The sequence below is a fragment of the Typopeltis vanoorti genome, chromosome 2 (assembly GCF_054136105.1).
Source record: "Typopeltis vanoorti isolate ZY-2024b chromosome 2, IOZ_Tvanoo_1.0, whole genome shotgun sequence".
NCBI classification, from domain to species: Eukaryota; Metazoa; Arthropoda; class Arachnida; order Uropygi; family Thelyphonidae; genus Typopeltis; species Typopeltis vanoorti.
In genome coordinates this window covers 33,960,253-33,978,010 of record NC_143550.1, presented here as the reverse complement: position 1 = coordinate 33,978,010, position 17,758 = coordinate 33,960,253, and the positions used below count along the sequence as shown (strand labels likewise).

General features: G+C 37.6%; 2 protein-coding genes across 3 annotated transcripts in view; one reads left to right on the top strand and one right to left on the bottom strand.

Annotated features, from left to right (window-relative positions):
- The window catches only part of Timp (Tissue inhibitor of metalloproteases), a 62,633-nt gene extending 48,522 nt beyond the window's left edge, over positions 1–14,111 (top strand). For both annotated transcript variants that reach the window (XM_090410956.1, XM_090410946.1), the window contains exons 4-6: positions 847–952; positions 7,412–7,533; positions 11,630–14,111. In XM_090410956.1, coding sequence (XP_090267082.1) covers positions 847–952; positions 7,412–7,533; positions 11,630–11,860 — 459 coding nt within the window. In that variant the 3' untranslated portion in view covers positions 11,861–14,111. The remainder of the gene's footprint in view (positions 1–846; positions 953–7,411; positions 7,534–11,629) is intronic.
- The window catches only part of Syn (synapsin), a 244,756-nt gene that overhangs the window by 151,530 nt on the left and 75,468 nt on the right, over positions 1–17,758 (bottom strand). The gene's annotated exons all lie outside the window — the stretch shown is intronic.

Sequence of the window (17,758 nt, the reverse complement as noted above, 5' to 3'; positions counted from 1 at the left end):
GATGAGGAATGAAGAGGGGATTAAGGCGCGGTGCACGCTGTAATTCCTGCACGAAAATCATGCTCACATTCCCACCCCCTACACTCATGTAGGGGTGGGAATGAGTGAAACTGGTCTCGCAGCTGGTCAAACGTGGAAAGAATACATCCACTTTCGAAAAGGTTAAATCAGAAATGCTTGTATGTTTACGTGTGGAAATAACTCTACACAGTAATTGCCTGAACAGTAAGGGCATCTCTTTTCCCTTAATATTCATTTAGACCTGCTTGAATAATGAAAAAAAAATCACTGGAGAAAAGAGGATGCCAGTGTAACTCTGATTTTTTTTTTAAGCCAATGAATGGCAGAAGAACTATTCAAAATATTGTTTGTCAGAGTATTACTGCTCTAGTATTGGAGCAACTGCTAATGGACAGAGCCATCTAGTGACTGCCTTCTCAACTATCCATTTCAAGATTCAAGTTTAGTGGCTTCTTGCTTAAATCTTTCTCCAGAAAACAAAAGAGTCGTGTGTGTGGGGGGGGGGGATACAATCGTACTATTAACCAATTTCGTTCTTAAACAATAAAAAAAATATAATTTAAAATACATCAATTCAAACATTAGCCTTATCCTCTCTATTCCTATAAATTCGTGGGCAGAGATAGTTATTAAACTTTAGAATATGATGTCTTTCAAATAAATGATTTAAAGTGTAGTACAATACAAACAGCAGAAAAAAAAAAAAATCGAAATTTCCTAACAGTAAATCCTGAGAAAGTATTTCCGATTTTAATCACTTACCTTAAAAATTGAGTTTGTTCTTAATTTAAAGAAAAACCCACACACTTTAACTTTCTTTTCTAGATGAGCGAGAAAGCTCGAATGGCTTTAAGCCAAGGTCTAGTGTGGACCAGTTCTCAGAGCTCCTCCTGTGGGGTGACCCTGAAAAATACCCGATATCTGATAACAGGTGAGTGAGTTAGTTTTTTATTTTTTATTTTATTTTTTTATTAGTGAATTTCCGATCGGATCTAATGTCATTTTCATCCACGTTCTGTCAGATTGTTATTTGCTAGCCCACACTCCATTTGCTAGTTTTCATACGGTAAAAAGTGACATTGAATAAAATTCGAAACGCATTCAAGAGAAAAGACGGTAATAAACGAAGGACAAAGAGAACATTTAGTTTCATACACATAGTAAAACCACTGAAGTACGATTTCTGATATTAATAATATAAAGAGATAATTGCAAAATAGTAATTTACAATTTCCTCATATTAACACACGATAGAATAGTCGTTTTTAGTTTATTCTTTTGGTATTATTATCATTTTTGTAACAAAAACGAACTCTTACTCCAATTGCTTCAAATTCAAGCGCCTCTAGTGCATGTTAACAATAAGGATAATGATACTGTGTGCGGTTAAAGTTCAACAATGTCTACAAAACACGCAACCAAGTGGTTATTTCGTGCACATGCGTCGCCTGCAATTCTCCTAAAAGACTACGATACAGATCTAGGACTCGTTTTGAAGAGTATTAATGGGGCATTATTAACGGCGGGTTGCTAAAAGCAATACGCGAGGCAGCGTGCATTGAATTTACAAACCATGGTGCAAGACCACACATTATCCCCTTGTCTAATCTATTATTTACGTAGTTATAACTCACCGAAAAAATTAAAGCCAATCTGCGGCAGATTAGTAAATTAGAGGAAATGGATTAAGAACAGACATTTGCAGTTAAATGCATTGAGATAATTAAGGGGCCTACAAAGGAAATGTCACCAAAATAACCAAGGTCAAATAACTCAAGCATTGCCATTGACAGTGGCCTCTCTACACACCAATAAATAAACACGTTTATAAGCCTAAATTTCTTTGCAGCCTGCCATGGTTTAAAAGGGCTTTCAAACAATGGTAATCCATGATTATCTTTCGGATTAATGTAGGTCTCTTTGTCTTAGGGGAAGAAAAAAAGAAAAGTATTCATGCTATTTAAGATGTGTTTAAATCTTCTGAAGTTCTTGAATATATAGCGATGTATTATGTAGCTATTAGCTAATGTTAAGTAGGCTGCATTCTACAGCTTAGATGCGCAGTCATGCGCAATATTAAAGTTGACTGTCGCGTCCTCTGGCGAAAAAAACGTGTGCACAGAACTTATCTTGGTTCATGGATGTGATGTCATCTGTCAAGACAAATCATTTTGAAAACGCAGTCAGTCACATTGACTTTCACCTTCGTTCTCTTTCACTGTATTGATTGTTAGACGAGGCGAAATCATTTAGCCACTACAACAAGGATGTAATAAAGAAGTGTTGCAGTTCATTAAGACATCCAAGTGATTTGTTGTAACTGAAAAAAACAAATAAATAAAACGCCGTTGCTCAAGCTCAAAATTTTATGGATTTTATTGCAAGAATCCCCGTGGCTCGTCACGGTACACCTGTGTAGTACTACTTTTAAGAGACCTCTGCTAGGTCAAGGCGATCTTCAAGCAAAACAGGTCTGAGTTTCATGAGCGGCATCTTTTCTCTTTCCATGCTCTGCCTTAGCACGAGCTGCCAACGTCTGGAAATTGGATACGGTAACCGCAGCAGAATTGTTCTACGTGTTTTCCCCATCACCCATTGTGTAAGCTTCCCGTGACTAACCGACTCGGAAATTTGGCGACTGCCAAGACAGTTTTTTGCTCAGTAACTAGAGAACGTCCGGCCTGCCACTGTGTTCTTACAGATCCCCCCCCCCCCTCCCATCCAGTGAAGCACCAGTAATTGCTGAGCAAAACATAAGGGCGTTTTGGAGATGATAGAGAAAAAGGGGAATAATAATGAAAAAAACTTTTACCCTCTTTTGTGTTCAGATTCACTGAAGCAATTATCACTGGATAAATCTATAATGGCAGCAATTTCTTGCTGTGACGTAACTGTCATTTATTTCATGTAAAAAGTGTACACGACTATGACATAACTGTGCCAAAATTTACTATTTTTGCTTCAAAAAAATTAACGTTTGCCTTTTTGCAACTTTTGGACTTTCCAATAGATCTGTCAGTTAATATTTAAGCAATCGTTTCTTGTTAATTGTATCGCAGTTCATAGTTTTAATATCGTCATCACTATGACAGCAGATCAGCCGTATCTAGTTGGCTATTTGGAACGAGCGCATCGCCAAAAACTTGCTTAACTAACCGAACTACGACTCGTCCAACTAAAACGGCATTCAGGTTGAGATCTCGTTCACTTGGGATTCGCACTCAGATAAGAACCCGCTGGCACTTCGACTATAAATCAGCTTACGGCCCTTCAAACATGACTATAAATGGAAGGAAAGGAGATATGGTTAACTACGGAGGCATGTCGGACCGTTGTAGTCAATTTCATACAAGTCGTACAGGATGTAGGGATTTAGAGTGCATAATTACTTCCCGCACCCTCTCGATTACGACGCACGACCTTCTCTTCTCGCCGACCTTCGTCGCCTCATTATTAAATCCTGCATTGCAAGAGTAACTTTTGATAGTCATCGGTCCCCCATTTCCAATGGACCTCCGCCGAGATAGTAATCTTAATTATATTGGTGGAATTCACTTGAGAAAATCAGGTGCGGATTGACAGGAGGTGAGTGGGGGGGGGGGAAGAGAAGGGTTCATCAGCACGTGCAAATATCATGGCCATACTGTGGGCGTTCTTCGGATCGTTTTTCTTTGAAAAAGGGAGCGGTCTACACCTTTCCAAACGATATTATGAACGCACCCGAAAACCTTGCTGTGATAGTGACAAGGTGAGAAGTGGAGTCATTAATACACTCAATGAATAATGCTAGTAACGTATTGTCTTTTGTCGCAGAAATCTTTGAGAAGAGTCAAGTTACTTTCGGGCCATGTTAATAAAACAATGATGGAAGGATTCTGAACGATTCGAAGTTATAAAAAATGAATTAATGTCTCATGAAAGTTTGAACACGCCATGGGTAAACTATAAGAAAGGGTTCGGTTCCCTCTCACACTCCTGAATCCTAAAATCACTGCAAATGTTTGGAATTAGCAAAAACATAATGCATGGAACATTTTAGCGTCATCGATCGGAGCTGAGGGCATTAAACAATCCGTAAATCCCCCTGCCCTGTCAGTGTTTTTTTTCAAGCCACTTCTGCCTGCCTTAAGCAGCTGTGGGGGCTCACACCAGACCATGAAAATCATCTTCCACCTAGACATTCATAAACATCCTAGATGAGTGAGATTAGACTTGTGGCTTGCTACTCAGAGAATCTGCCTGCTCAGCCAAAGAAGACGTCTTCGGATTCTTTTTCCCTCTCGGAGATAAAAAATTAAATTTTATTTTAGTAATAGAAACCATAATCAACGTATGAAATGTAAAAGAAATACCTAAAAAAAAAAAAAGAGAGAGAGAGAGAGAAGCTTTTATGAAAGAACCGAATAAAGCCAGGAAGAAAATAAGAATTATTTGATAACGCCATCATAATTTCGCTACAGAAATGGTCATTTCGATAACTCTTACAGCGTGTCCTTTCCTGGAGAATTGGGCATTTCTGTATATGTGGACAGTTTTATTAAGTGGTGATGCTCTTTGGTAATTTCAATGGAAATTAGTGAAGACAGTTATACGAAGGGGTGTTTAGAAATCAAGTCTTTAACTGCGACTTTATTTTCGTATTATTATACTTTGTAACAGGCCGTTTTGCATAATTTCAAATAAGTTTCAACGTCTGCTTTGAAGTAAATCTTCATACGGCAGTGTGATACAAAACTGATACTCGTAACTGAATACAAAGCGAGTAAACCTCTCTTAACAGCAAGTGCTGTAAGCTGCAATGGAAGTTACTTTTATACTGTGGTCGTCCAAGAATTATTAGCTAATAGTCAATAATTATCTTTCTCAGCGATACTAATGTTGTTCATTAGCCACACCTAAAGGCATCCACACCTTCTCTTTGGCTTTCTCGAATAACCATTACTCTCTCGCTTATCAAAAATAACTCACAACAGCTACAGGCGGCTATTTATCTGCCATCAACCAGTCTTTTAAGCTGAATTCTGCCGGAGGAAGAAGGGCAGGGAAAAAAACGGAAAGGGGAAAAATAAATAAAACACCCAGTAGCCTTTATGGCTCACTGAATGGTTTGGCGTGGTGGATTTATAGTTAATTTTAACCTACCCAGGCACTTGGATCACTTTTATAGTTTTCTGAAAGGGAAAACCTACTACTAGACAGATTTCCGATCTCCTATTAAGGAAGGTATGGTGTCGAGGATATAAGCCGGGAAGTAAATCACATTAATTTAACGACTGCGTCATTATTATTTTTTTTTTTGTTTGTTTCGTATTTCTCTCCAGGTTAGAATGAGAACTTAAAGCCATACAATGATATAAAATTACTTGCCTTGGGAAATAAGTTCATCTATAAGAGAGATTAAATATTTGTATGGTTTCGATTTCCTCTCTTATTCTTATAGTTTATCAAATAGCGAAAGTGAAGTAACACTGGATCTGCCTTTCGATTATGAAAACTGAACTAGTTTAGGGCGAATCTAAATTTGCACATGCGTTATATTGCCGATCGCCAAGTTTTGGTAATGTCTTTACAATGTTTACTGACAAATTTCCAGTGCCTCTTGACTATTCCGCGCAAATGGAATTGTCTATTTTAGTCAAGAGCACAGACATACTAAACTACAAGTATCCTCAAGAGTAAATGCTTAGGTGATGAGTGAGATACTGTGAATGTACCCCTAGTGACGTAACAGTCAAGAAGAGGTAAGGAATGAACTAGAAGGTATTTACTAAGAACATCAATTACAACACACTATTACAAGCCTTGGGTTTTTAAGAGTGGAGACAGTTATAGTTCTTAAAATATTTATATACGTCTCACGTACAATCCTGGAGGACAAGTGTTTTCGAATTGCACTTTTTAAACTACTCAAGACCGTTGAAGATCGGAGGCTAATTTAACTTACGAGGTCCGTAATTAAGTGTTTTAAATGTGCGATGTTTGTACACACAAGTAATCATATTTTGACTTTTCGTGGATGTGAAGATTAACCATCATCCTGAGGAAGAAAAAAAAACAACAAAGAAATAAAATAGCGGATGCAACTTAAAAAAAATAATTAGAGACTATTTATTTTTGATTTATTTCATTTTAATGTCTCGCATTAAATTATCATTTGTCCTTAAGCAACATTACAACAGCTAAAAAATATTGGATATATGCCAAAATAAAAAGAAGAAATTTGATTAAGCTTTACTGAAGCATTGTAAGGAAACATAACCAAAACAGGTGATGAGGAAGTGGGTGACGTATGGAGGTGGTCGTAAACTAAAACAACACGGAAATGCCTCTTTTTGATATGCTTAACAATAATTTAAGATGGGTACTAAATAATAGTGTAGGGTGGGGGTGAAAGACAGATGAATCAAAACTAACAAAAGAAACATCTTGGGAAAAAATATATGGGAGTTTCTCATTGAAATCTGATGTTGAATTGGATGCCATTGTTTTCTCGGTTTTGCGAAATAGTGAAAAAAAAAGTGTTTTGACTGCCATCTACTGGACATAAAAAGAACAAATTATGACTTCTCTGAAATAATGTTTCCTTTCACAAACGCCTCATTACAAATTCGGGAGAGCGTGCAAATACTAAAAAGAACGATTCTCTTGGTCCGGTGATAAACGAGCACTAGTAAGGCATGCAGATAAACGCTCCCTCATGCCAGTCACGAAAAAAGAAATTCAAAGTAGGAGAAAAATGCACATATATTAGATTTAAATTCTGACAGGATAACGAGTTTATGAGAGTCACTGCGGACACTAAGGTGATCGTCGCTTTTTTTCAACGATGGTATTAGACAAGTTTGTTTAGCAGAGAGTAAACTTCCTTTTGTGCATTTGTGTTTGCCCTTCACACACTACTTTAAAAACCTACTGACGTATAAAAACAGATTGATCACCGTCACTGTGATATAATATATGGGATAGTGTTGGTTACCATGATTCCGCGCAAAACACTTCAGAGATGAGTATAATCAAAACAACGTCTTTGCAAGAGTTTTTTAAAAAAAAAAAAACGATTTCTAATTTTATTTCCAAAGAAATTTGCTTTACTTCGTAGTGACCTTCGAACAGCTGGTTCCACACTCAATGGCCAATTTATTAGAAACGCCTGCTTAACATTGTGAACATCTCCTTTAGCTTTGATTCTTCTGGTTCTTGGATCTATGACTCCGTCTCTTATCTCATTCAAATCTTAATTCACTGCACCCGGTAACCTCTTTTTCCATTTCTCAAAGTGATTCAGTTTTTTTTTTCTTAAAGTTTTATGTAATCGTGCTGACGTTTATATGTTTTTCCTTTTAGACTAAAGAATGTTTTTTTCACAGTAGACATTTTCTCTCCTCTTCAGGTGGTGTAATCGGAGAAAAACCGTGGATCCACCTTTGTAATTACGTGGAAGAATGGGACAAACTGTCCAACAAACAAAAAAAAGGATTCCGTAAACTTTACCAACAAGGATGTCATTGCAAGGTAAGGGAGAAATTCTCATAAAAGTATTTCATATTTTAGTATTTTACTGTAGAAATTCTTATCTAACCTGCTTTTGCATTCTTATGATACTATAATAAATTCTGGTGATGCAATTGCTTTGTGTCATTCATCAGGAATGATGGGAGTAAAATAATGCCACTGAAAAGACTGTATTAAATCTCTTCGAATGGTTACATTCAGTCACCTGACTATTCATGCTTACATAACCATGCAGTTCGTGGGAGCTCGCGAGGCAGACACCCACTGAAAAAATGTTTTATCTCTGTACTTGAATAAAATTCGTTTCGGTAAAAATAGACTATAAACAGCGAAAGTATACAATCTTTCCCCCCTCACAACGTAGTGAACATTCAGGTTTTACTGACCTTAATTTGACACCGCTGACCAGAAGGAACGCAACCAGTCAGTGGCACCCGCCTCTTGTCAAAGCAATAAGCCATTCTTTGTAGTCTGACTTGTGTCCGGGTCGGCAATCTAGGCGAGCTGTTTTTTTTCCTCTTATATTTTTACAAACTTAACTCACTTAAGATGACAGACTTAAACTAGAAAGGAACTACATGATTGCATATATACCGACTTAATGTAATACTGTTTCTAGCTATTACCAATTTAAATCGCGTTTGAAGAGTTCGGCCATTGTTGCATAGAGTAGAAGTGTTTGATTTGTAATAAGAACTGTTGTAAGCTTTCTTCTTTTATTTGTATGCATTAACAGAAAGGTCACTTTTTCGTAGAAGCATTAAAAGTAGCCTACAAAACTATACATTTCTAAGTCCCCATCTCTACCCGTTACAAATATCGCGATCACTTTATTATCAAGTTGCAACTAGAGGGCGCACCAAAACTGGAAGTTATGAGCAATTTTAAAACGCACCAGCTTAATGATCATATACCTTCTTACAGAGTAACACACCTCTGTCATTAAGATGACTTTAAGGTTGTGATTCTATAACTTCCTAAAAAAACTTGAACGATCGCTAATTCCTACAATTACAAGACAAACTAACTGGCAGGTCTCCATTATCGATGGAACAGCACAAGACCGGCTCAAGGATTATCAGTGCATTGCTGCTAACGATCGAGTTTCGTGACTGAGCTCTCACTTTTTCTCTATGTCACTTTTCTTTCCAGAAGAAATTACTGTGTTTTTACTTACTGTGATAAAAACACGTACGGAGCCATTACAAAGTGAAGATAGTAAGTTTGGCCGGTGATTTCAGATACTTTGGACACGGGAAAGGAAAAGTTCGTAACCCTGTTCAAGAAAACGCAGTGTTGAATGCTGTAGATATTCACGACATGCACATGTCCTCGAGAAGAAGTGTTTACATTATGGAATTTTATTTGGAAGCAGCTTTATTCGTCAATATGGATTTAGTTTTATGGTTCGTTCATCGGCAAATGTGCCACCGACCGAAACGTCAAGTTAAGACGTCCAGTGTCAAACTCTCTTTCTCAAATACTTGAATTTTGTGCGGAAACATTTTCACGCAAGGGCAACTGGGAGAACCTTGACGTCGTGTTGAATTGGGTCAGTTGGTATAACGGGAAACAACACGTGCGGCGACAACCTCCAATGGTGTTGACGGTCTGCTGCAACTAAAAGGTTTTAATCACGCGAGAAATCCATTTCTTCAGGTTTCTTGAACTAACTCGTGCCCAAAACAGCTTCGAACGAGCTCATGGGAACAAAGTTTTCCGTAACAAAAATTGCACTCACTGCGATCAATCGTTAAACATCTCTTCCTATGCTGTGTAACGAACTGTAGTACGATGACCTGCTTAATATTTGTGTGACCTTGCCAAGGTGAAAATTCTTCACGTGATCCCTTTTAATAAACGTAGCTAATCGTCTTACTCACTGACAAAGTTTATTAAAATTGAATGGGAAACGTTAATTAAATATCTATAAACGAATTGCCCTAACTAGGAGAAAAAAATGATAAAAATACATCAATGCATTTTTTATGGGGGCAGATTTAACACAGAATTTAGAAACTCCATTACACGAAGTATTAATATTCGAATGAAGTTGAGAAAGTGTAAATGCTAAATTAAATAAAAGTTTATTTACTGCACACTCCGCTGAGACAAAACGTTAATTTTAAATTTCACACCCATCAAAACTCGACAATAATGAAATACACCCCCTTTTACCGAGACCAATACTTTTTTCATTCTTGTTTTAATACGATTTTTTTATTTCAAAATGTGTTTTTTTTTTCCCTTACCATACCATTCAAAGTTACTGTCCGTCATGTCACCAAATCAATTGGAAAGACTGGATTGGGAAAATTTCCGGATTATGAACATCGACTGCCAACGACGACTGGTAAATACCAATGAGAGAACTCCTGAAGACGGGCACTACCTTTCCTGTCTCACCAACGCAGTTGCGACTACTCCCAACTCAGGGGATCGCGATAAGTTTCCATGCGAACTAAACCTTCCGCCCTAATCTGTCCTACGTGTCTACACGCTCTGCAATTAGTTCCGTCTAAACGGAATGCGCATCGCTCATTCTAAAGGTGAGGCTACGGAGAAGGGACGCCAAATAGCTTGAAAAGGTGGGATTTCTCTTCCGCGCATATCTCTTTCCCGCCTGTCACATAACCAGTTATCACCGAACAGAACTGTACAGTTATAAAATATGTGCCGGTGGTGGGGTGGACACTCCACTTTTCCCTGGATGTGGTAGCAACGCACTTGGGGGATGATAATGTGGACCACTTTAATTATACGGATGTGGTCATTCTAACTACATACGCAGTAAATTCTCTTGAGACAACTCCTTTACCTTCTCCCATCGTTGGTGGCATGGGATGCGTTGCCACTTGTCAGATTTGCTTGGAGACAGACGGATGTGCCTTCATAGTGACATAAAACCACAATTGTAGTTAACAGACGCTGCAGTACAATATTCATTAATTATGGGATAAAGGATATGCGAACGGAGTGGTACAACAGTTGCCTCGCTTATTATTCTAGGCCCAGGGTATAATTTTTCATATGTATGTTGTGATTGAAAGCTCTGTGCCCTCGTTTTGCTCTCTCTTACATCAAATATACATAAAATTACCTATATTAAACCAATCTAAAGATTTCTCTTTAAGCCGATATACGAGATAAAAGTTCAGACAACGATTAACCACGTCCAACCCTTGGATTACTCAGTAAATAAACAGTCAGTGAATGTAGTTTGTCGATACTGAAGATAAAGGCCTAGAACTTTCATTCTGGCATTGGTAAAAAATTTTAAAAAGGCTGATAATAACTAAAATCTATCTTTATTTTACAGCCAAGTAAGTAATGTTTGCCGTTGATACTTGGGATGTTTTGAAAACGATCTAATACGCACAACGCTTAAAATCGGATCTTCGGCATGAGTTGACTTGTTATTGCACTATCCTTGGCTTCAATATCTCCCTGAATGCATTCAGGATAAATTGATTTTTATCACGCAAAGCGATAAGAATAACTTTAGATATATTAATAATCATACAATAAATGTATGCAGATAATCCTTCCCAGAATTCTCAGTAAGTAATGCCTCATGAATGGAAAGACCAGGGTTCTAATCCAGTACAGGATATGGGAGACCTTTTCCAAACCTCTTTCTTAGTTGTTCTACGCATGTTTTGCTTAGATATTTTCTTCTCTCGTTTTCAAAAGGTCAAAATCAAGGAACAGAATCACAGCGGCGTACACCTTTAACTGCTGCTATAATTAGCGTTTTTTTTTCTTTGTAAAAGTTAATTGCTATCCTATATAAATGTTATTATTCAGGGGATAGCCTTACCCAAACTTGAATATGTTAATATGGAATTAAGTTTATTTTAAAGCATTTAATGACAGTGTTGAACTTTCCTCTGAATGCAATACCGGTTTTGCGATGTTAAAATTTTCTGGTTGTCAGGCTATAATTAAAAGATTATAGCCTGACCTATTGAGATAATTAGATCACACCAGCAGCCAAACTCAAGGTTTGGTAACAGTTCCATAGATTTAAAAGATAAAATAATTTCATGTTTCTTAACATAATCCTATAGCTAATAATACATTCTTTGTTTTTTAGGTTCGTAGGATGGGTTCCATACGTTTTTTTGGCAGTCGCCGGTCTAGAGGGCGTTACTGTCCTTGGGAGACGGTCTGGCAAGGAGAAAGAGACTGTCAATTGCTACATTCAGTCTGCGTACCTTCTCCATCTCATCCGGATCAATGTATGTGGGTCAGCAATGCTGCCTACCGGTATTGTATGAAAGCCAGGCAGCAAGAAAGGCAAAGCGAACGCGAGATGGAGCCGTAGAAATGGCAGACTGCTTCGAGAGTAAAGAGATTTGAGAGAGGGGAGGCTAGTTTACTTGAAGGTGTGGTGATTATACATTTCCATCTGTGGTTTTCTAGACTACAAGTGATGTGCCGGACTCGCTCCCGCCTGCGGGTGACAAACCAGTGTTCTCTGGGACATAAATAAGCAGTGACGTCACGTTGCTAGGCAACGACAGTTATGAACTCAAGTGTTCGAGAGGGATGGATGATTCTTCCTTGAGACTTGTAGGTGTTTGTATGACTTATTTATAATGCCAAGTTTGTAGACGGAAAGTTTTTTTCTGTCAAACTGTTTAGCAAAACGGTGATTATGTTTGTGTATAGTGGCTTCTAGATCTCTCGTTCATTCCTACATTAAGCCTAAATTTGTGACCATTTTGGAGTGCTCTGTTTTTTTCATTTATTTCTCTCAAGACTTCGTCAGTTGCCCTACTGACATCGATGATTTGAAGTGTAAAAAAAACCCTTGCATTGTAAAAGTCTATGTTTGAAAATTAATAAGTTGAAATCCAGTAAAGAACCATATTGTCATAAAGAAATATTTTAATTAAAAAAAAAAGAGGGGGCGTTGAAGATATTTCGTGAATGACAATGGCTTATCTGAGACTCGTGGTCAAGATAAAAACTAAAATTATTCTGTCACCGGGGAAGAATCTTGTGAATTATTCAAAATATTAAGATCATGGGAGGTTCATCCGTAGAGGTTTCGGTGTAACGTCAATTCTAGAACAGGAGTATACGATAGACACTTTAATTATATTATATATTCCATATATGTGTTAGTAGATGTTTTATATTCAATCCTGTCACGGTAGTTCTAGTAGATACATCTACTTATACGATCACACTACTCAGAATTTACTTACGAAATAACACATTCATGTTTGACATGATATTATGTATAGAATCCCACTGTCACAATATTTTAATAACTAGACACTAATGTAGAAACGTAGATAAGTACATCAACTATAAAGACAACGTGTTTGTTAGTATCATTCTGGCTATTTCATGGTCACATTTCGTTTTTTGTCATATCGTAACTAACACAAATTCAGATTAGCTGCTTGATTGTGGAAATTAAAAAACAACCCTTTGGGGAAAAAAGCATTCCTAAATTTATAGTAGTCATTTCGATCAAATATTTTTTTACTTGGTGCAAATATACGCACTGTATTTACAGACAGTGGTAGTTCCTCTCTATATGTTGAATATGCAATACTGACGAGTATTGTCTCTTGCGAAAATAAACGTCAATTGAATGGTCGATCTTTATTGGTAATTGTCTTTTAGACATACTGAGGAATAATTCTCCGAATTGCATAGAAGATAAAGAAAACACGATAATATTATTGTTACTAAGATGTCAATATTGTACTTTCCGGCTTGGTTGGTTGGCTGAGTGGATAACGTACCTGCTCTCCAGCCAAATAAGTTGCGGGTTCGAATCCCGCCATGAGCATGGATGCTTGTGATGGTCTGAGGTGGGAGATGAATTTTATCAACCGGTGTGAGCCCACCTCCCCGCTTATTGGAGGTCCGAAGTGGACTGAAAAAGTTACATGTTCGGTCTTGATAGCAGGGTTACACGAGTTATACAAAAAACAATAATTAAAATTCTTTACGCACGCCCACAGTACTGATAGGCTTACCACCTTTCGTGGGCAGGATACAACATAAAAACGTGTATACAGGAGAAAAGGTAATTGGATGGAAGGTATATTACCTTGTTGCACTGTATATAATGTATTGGCTTTTTTTGTGAAATTATTTATAATATTCACTGCAAAATACCGCCAGTGAATCTTGTCATTTCTAATTGAGCGAGGACATGGTTTCATTTACCTTTATCGAGACCAATTATAAACATTCATTGATCTAGTGAACATAAATAGCAGTAATTATTCCGTATTTGTAATTTTATAAAAGTGTAATGCACAAATAAGGCACAAAACATTGGTATAGCGTAAGATTGCTTTCAGTCACGCAATTAAGAATATTCGAGTACGCAGTAGTGTTCACATTCACTGTTGTTTTTTTCTCATCTCATTGCAAATATTTTGTTCTACATTTCATTCGCCCATTGTCTGTATTTCTAAGCATTATCCTAAGCGATCAGAAATCAGTTGTGAAATATGTGTGATGTATAAAGTCCTTAGTATTGAGGTGTTTGATGTTCCAAACTCTGTGATTTCTTTACGGAAATAAAAGTTTTTCAAGTAGACAAATGTTTTTCGATTGAATTGTTATCGTCTCACACATTCTCATTAAAACATTACAAAGGCCTGCCATAAAATGGGAGAAATTGTTGCAATTTCTTAAACAAAAACATAATACACTGAGTTAGCTTTGCTTTAGGAACACCCACCTAATAACGCGTTGGTCCACCTTTCCGCGCAATCACGGCTCGCTGATGCCAAGGAACAGATTCCACAAGGTGCCGAAACATCCTCCATGCGTAATTCGACCCATGTCCACAATGGCAACTCCATGAATTCACGTTCATTCCATAAAGGAGGATCAGCAGTTCTTCACCCCGTTCTAGCATATCCCACACATTCAATTGCATTACAGTCAGGGGGAATTTTGGGACCAAGGCAATGTAGTGAATTCGTTGTCGTGTTTTTAACCACTCAATAGTTGTACGAGTCCAATTACGAGGTACGAAGTGGTGCATTGTCCTGTTGAAAGATGACACTGTGGTCAGGCTAGACCGCCTGCAGATATGAATAAAGATGGTCGGCTAACAGGCCCCTGTAGCTTTCACCATTCAGTGTTTGTGAGATGTTAACCAACGGACCTAGGAAAAAGCCCTCCAGACCATAACACCAACTGGGCAACCAGGAGATAGGGCTTCATGCTGTTTACGTCAGATGCGAACCTTGCCATCAGCATGGTGCAGCAGGAAATGGGCCTCATCATCCCAGACAATCTTCTTCCATCTGTTGAGGATCCATTGCCGACGTTCCTTGTTCCAGGTATTGTTTGCGATGTCTGGCCGTCATCATGGGTGCCTTTGTTAATCTCCGGCTGTGGAACTCCAGGCAAAAGCAAGATACGGCGTGTAGTGCATATGGAAATGAGGCGTACAGTCCTGCTGTTTTGCTGGTGGATGAGCTGTGTTCCAAACTTTGTGATTTCTTTACGGAAATAAAAGTTTTTAAGATTGAATTATCATCCCAGCACATTCTCATTAAAACATTACAAAGGCCTGCCAGGTCGCACGTCGTTGCTGAGATGCCAGTCGTGACACCCAACGCTCACCTGTTCACCAATGATCACCCTTCTTCTGGATGTCTGTTCATGGTTAATCCAGTCCTGGTACGCCCTTAGTATGGGAGCAACCAACAAGTGCAGCTGTTTCCGAAATACTGGCATCTGCCCTCCGAACCCCAACTCTTTGCCCGCGGTCAGAGTGGCTTACCTCACCTTAGTGGTTTACTGATTGCGAACAGAGGATGAATGTGTGTCCATTTATAGTAGCCGCACGTGACGTTGATATCACGTGGCATTTTATTATCGTGCCGAATATGTTAATCTGAAGGGGGGGGGGGTTCTAATGCAAAGCTAATTCAGTGTATATCTCTTAGTAAAACAGGTCAAGTTATTGCATTTTTAAACTATCCTAAAATATTCTCCCTATTAAAATTCTTCAAACCCCCTTCTTGCTTTTATTCTTAAGAAAATGAAGATTTGGCAATGGCGACATGTACATAAACATCACTACGTGCATGGAAGAACGGCAAGACTTCAAAAAGCCACACTTTCAATTTAATATTGTCGTTTTTGAAACTTTCTCTTCCTGCCTCTGCAACGATACGCGAAACTACTGATTGCGACTTATTTGTAGCTGGGTATGTAGTACAAGTGAAGGATAAGAGCAAGGATTTCTTTTTTGTCCTATCCTCTCGCATGCTTGCTTTCGTTTTCTTTTAAAATAGACTAAATAAATGCGATTATCCGTTCTTTTGCTGTTCTTTCCTTTTATAGATTTTGTTACATTGCATTACTGAGTTTATACCTGAGATAAAGAGCAAAGACAGTTAATAAGTAGAAATGCACCGGGTTTATTTGGCTGTAATATGGGAAAAAGAATTATAACTGACTTGTTTCGCCTGATTTAAGATAAAAAAAATACAATAAAAGGTTAACATGAACGAAAACATTACTAAAATACCGAATATGTAAGCACCGTTACAATGTAAGTTGAAAACGGAAACCACGTGGAGCTGGCACGAGTTAGCTTTTGTCTGGTGATGCGTGTAGGATAGTTGACTGAAAAGTTCAAGTCTGACGAGTGGAAAGATCTGATGAACGATTTCAAAATATTATAAACCACCATTTCTTGGTTCCATTTAACTAGTATATAACTGTAGTAATTAATAAAGGGGAAGGTTATTTATTGCAATCAGCAAGAGCTTTAGAATATAATCCCTTTTCCTCCCTAAAAAGTCGAATTTTATTGAGTTTTCTATTTTTGTTTCCCATTACGTTCATGTTTATTTCCTTAAAAATACCTAAGGTCTTGATTGTTTGCTATGATGAGCCAAACACTAGAATATAGTTCTATTTAATCTCAAGAACGCACACGCTGGGATTTGTTTTATTGTTCCAACGAACAATAAAAGCGCCCTTGAACAAAAAAACTACGAGAAATTCAACCAATGAATGATTGGCCTCAATTGATTCAACCAATGATTGTATAAAAAGATTTTTTAAAAAATTATTATTATTATAATTTATAATCTTTTATTATTAAAGGACTATCGACACATTAAAATTTATATTCTGATTCCGGTGTAGAAGTTGGAATCATTATCCTTCTCTTACATTGCTTACTAAGCCATAATTCCTTATCACGAGTTCGGAGATGTAGATCATTGCTCATGCGTGACTAATTACTCTCACAGAATCGTTTTCACTCCAATTCCTACAACTAATAAGATTGTATATTAACTGAATGCAGCCTTGATTTTATGTTCCAAAATATCGAGGTTCTCAACTATCTTACGGAATTCCATCATCACCCCTGAATCAGCATTGACCATTGAAACCCAAGAATGTCTTTATAAATACTCGTGCTTGGAGGAAATGCGTGTATTCTATGCATACATTGAATACACGCATCATGTTCCTTTTGAATTCCAACTATGCTTTGAAATAACAGCAAACAAAGCACGGAATAACTCGTACCTGGATTAGCAAGACAGCAAGCAGACATATGCTCCTAAGGTAAAGTGGATAACATTGTATACAAGGGGATATTATGCTAAGGATGCCGATATAATCAGAAATCCTAATAATTACATTCTACCGGTATCATATGTATTGGATGATACCAAATATAGCAATCATTCTGAAAAATATTCTGTAGTGTTTTTCTTTTCCAATTTGTTGTACCATAGGCCAACCACCCAAGTTCCCCCATAAACATAAATGGATTTCTGGCTATGTCGCCACCTCCCATTATAATTACCGTAAATGTATCTATTTGGCCAGAAGTATGGTGGTTTTTAATATATTAAATCACAACCATCAACCACTAGAAAACTACTAGTAGTGGATGTCTGTTGATGATCCACTATGGTTTCAGCAATTTTGCAGAAACAGAACATGTTTACAAGAAGGTGTGTTGGTTACAAATTTTACCTTCGAACATCAGTTACTCCCTCAGACACCTACTTCATTTTAAAACAAACAACCGGCGCTGGTACAATTTTTCCAAAAGGTATATTAACGGTGCAAACAAGACTACAGTGGATTATAATCTACCCTATATATATAAAATGATAAGCCTTTTTGTGTAACGTTTTTTTCAAGTTATTTGAAACGTTTTGAAACTCAGGGGAGAACCGGCCTACCATTCCTGTACTCG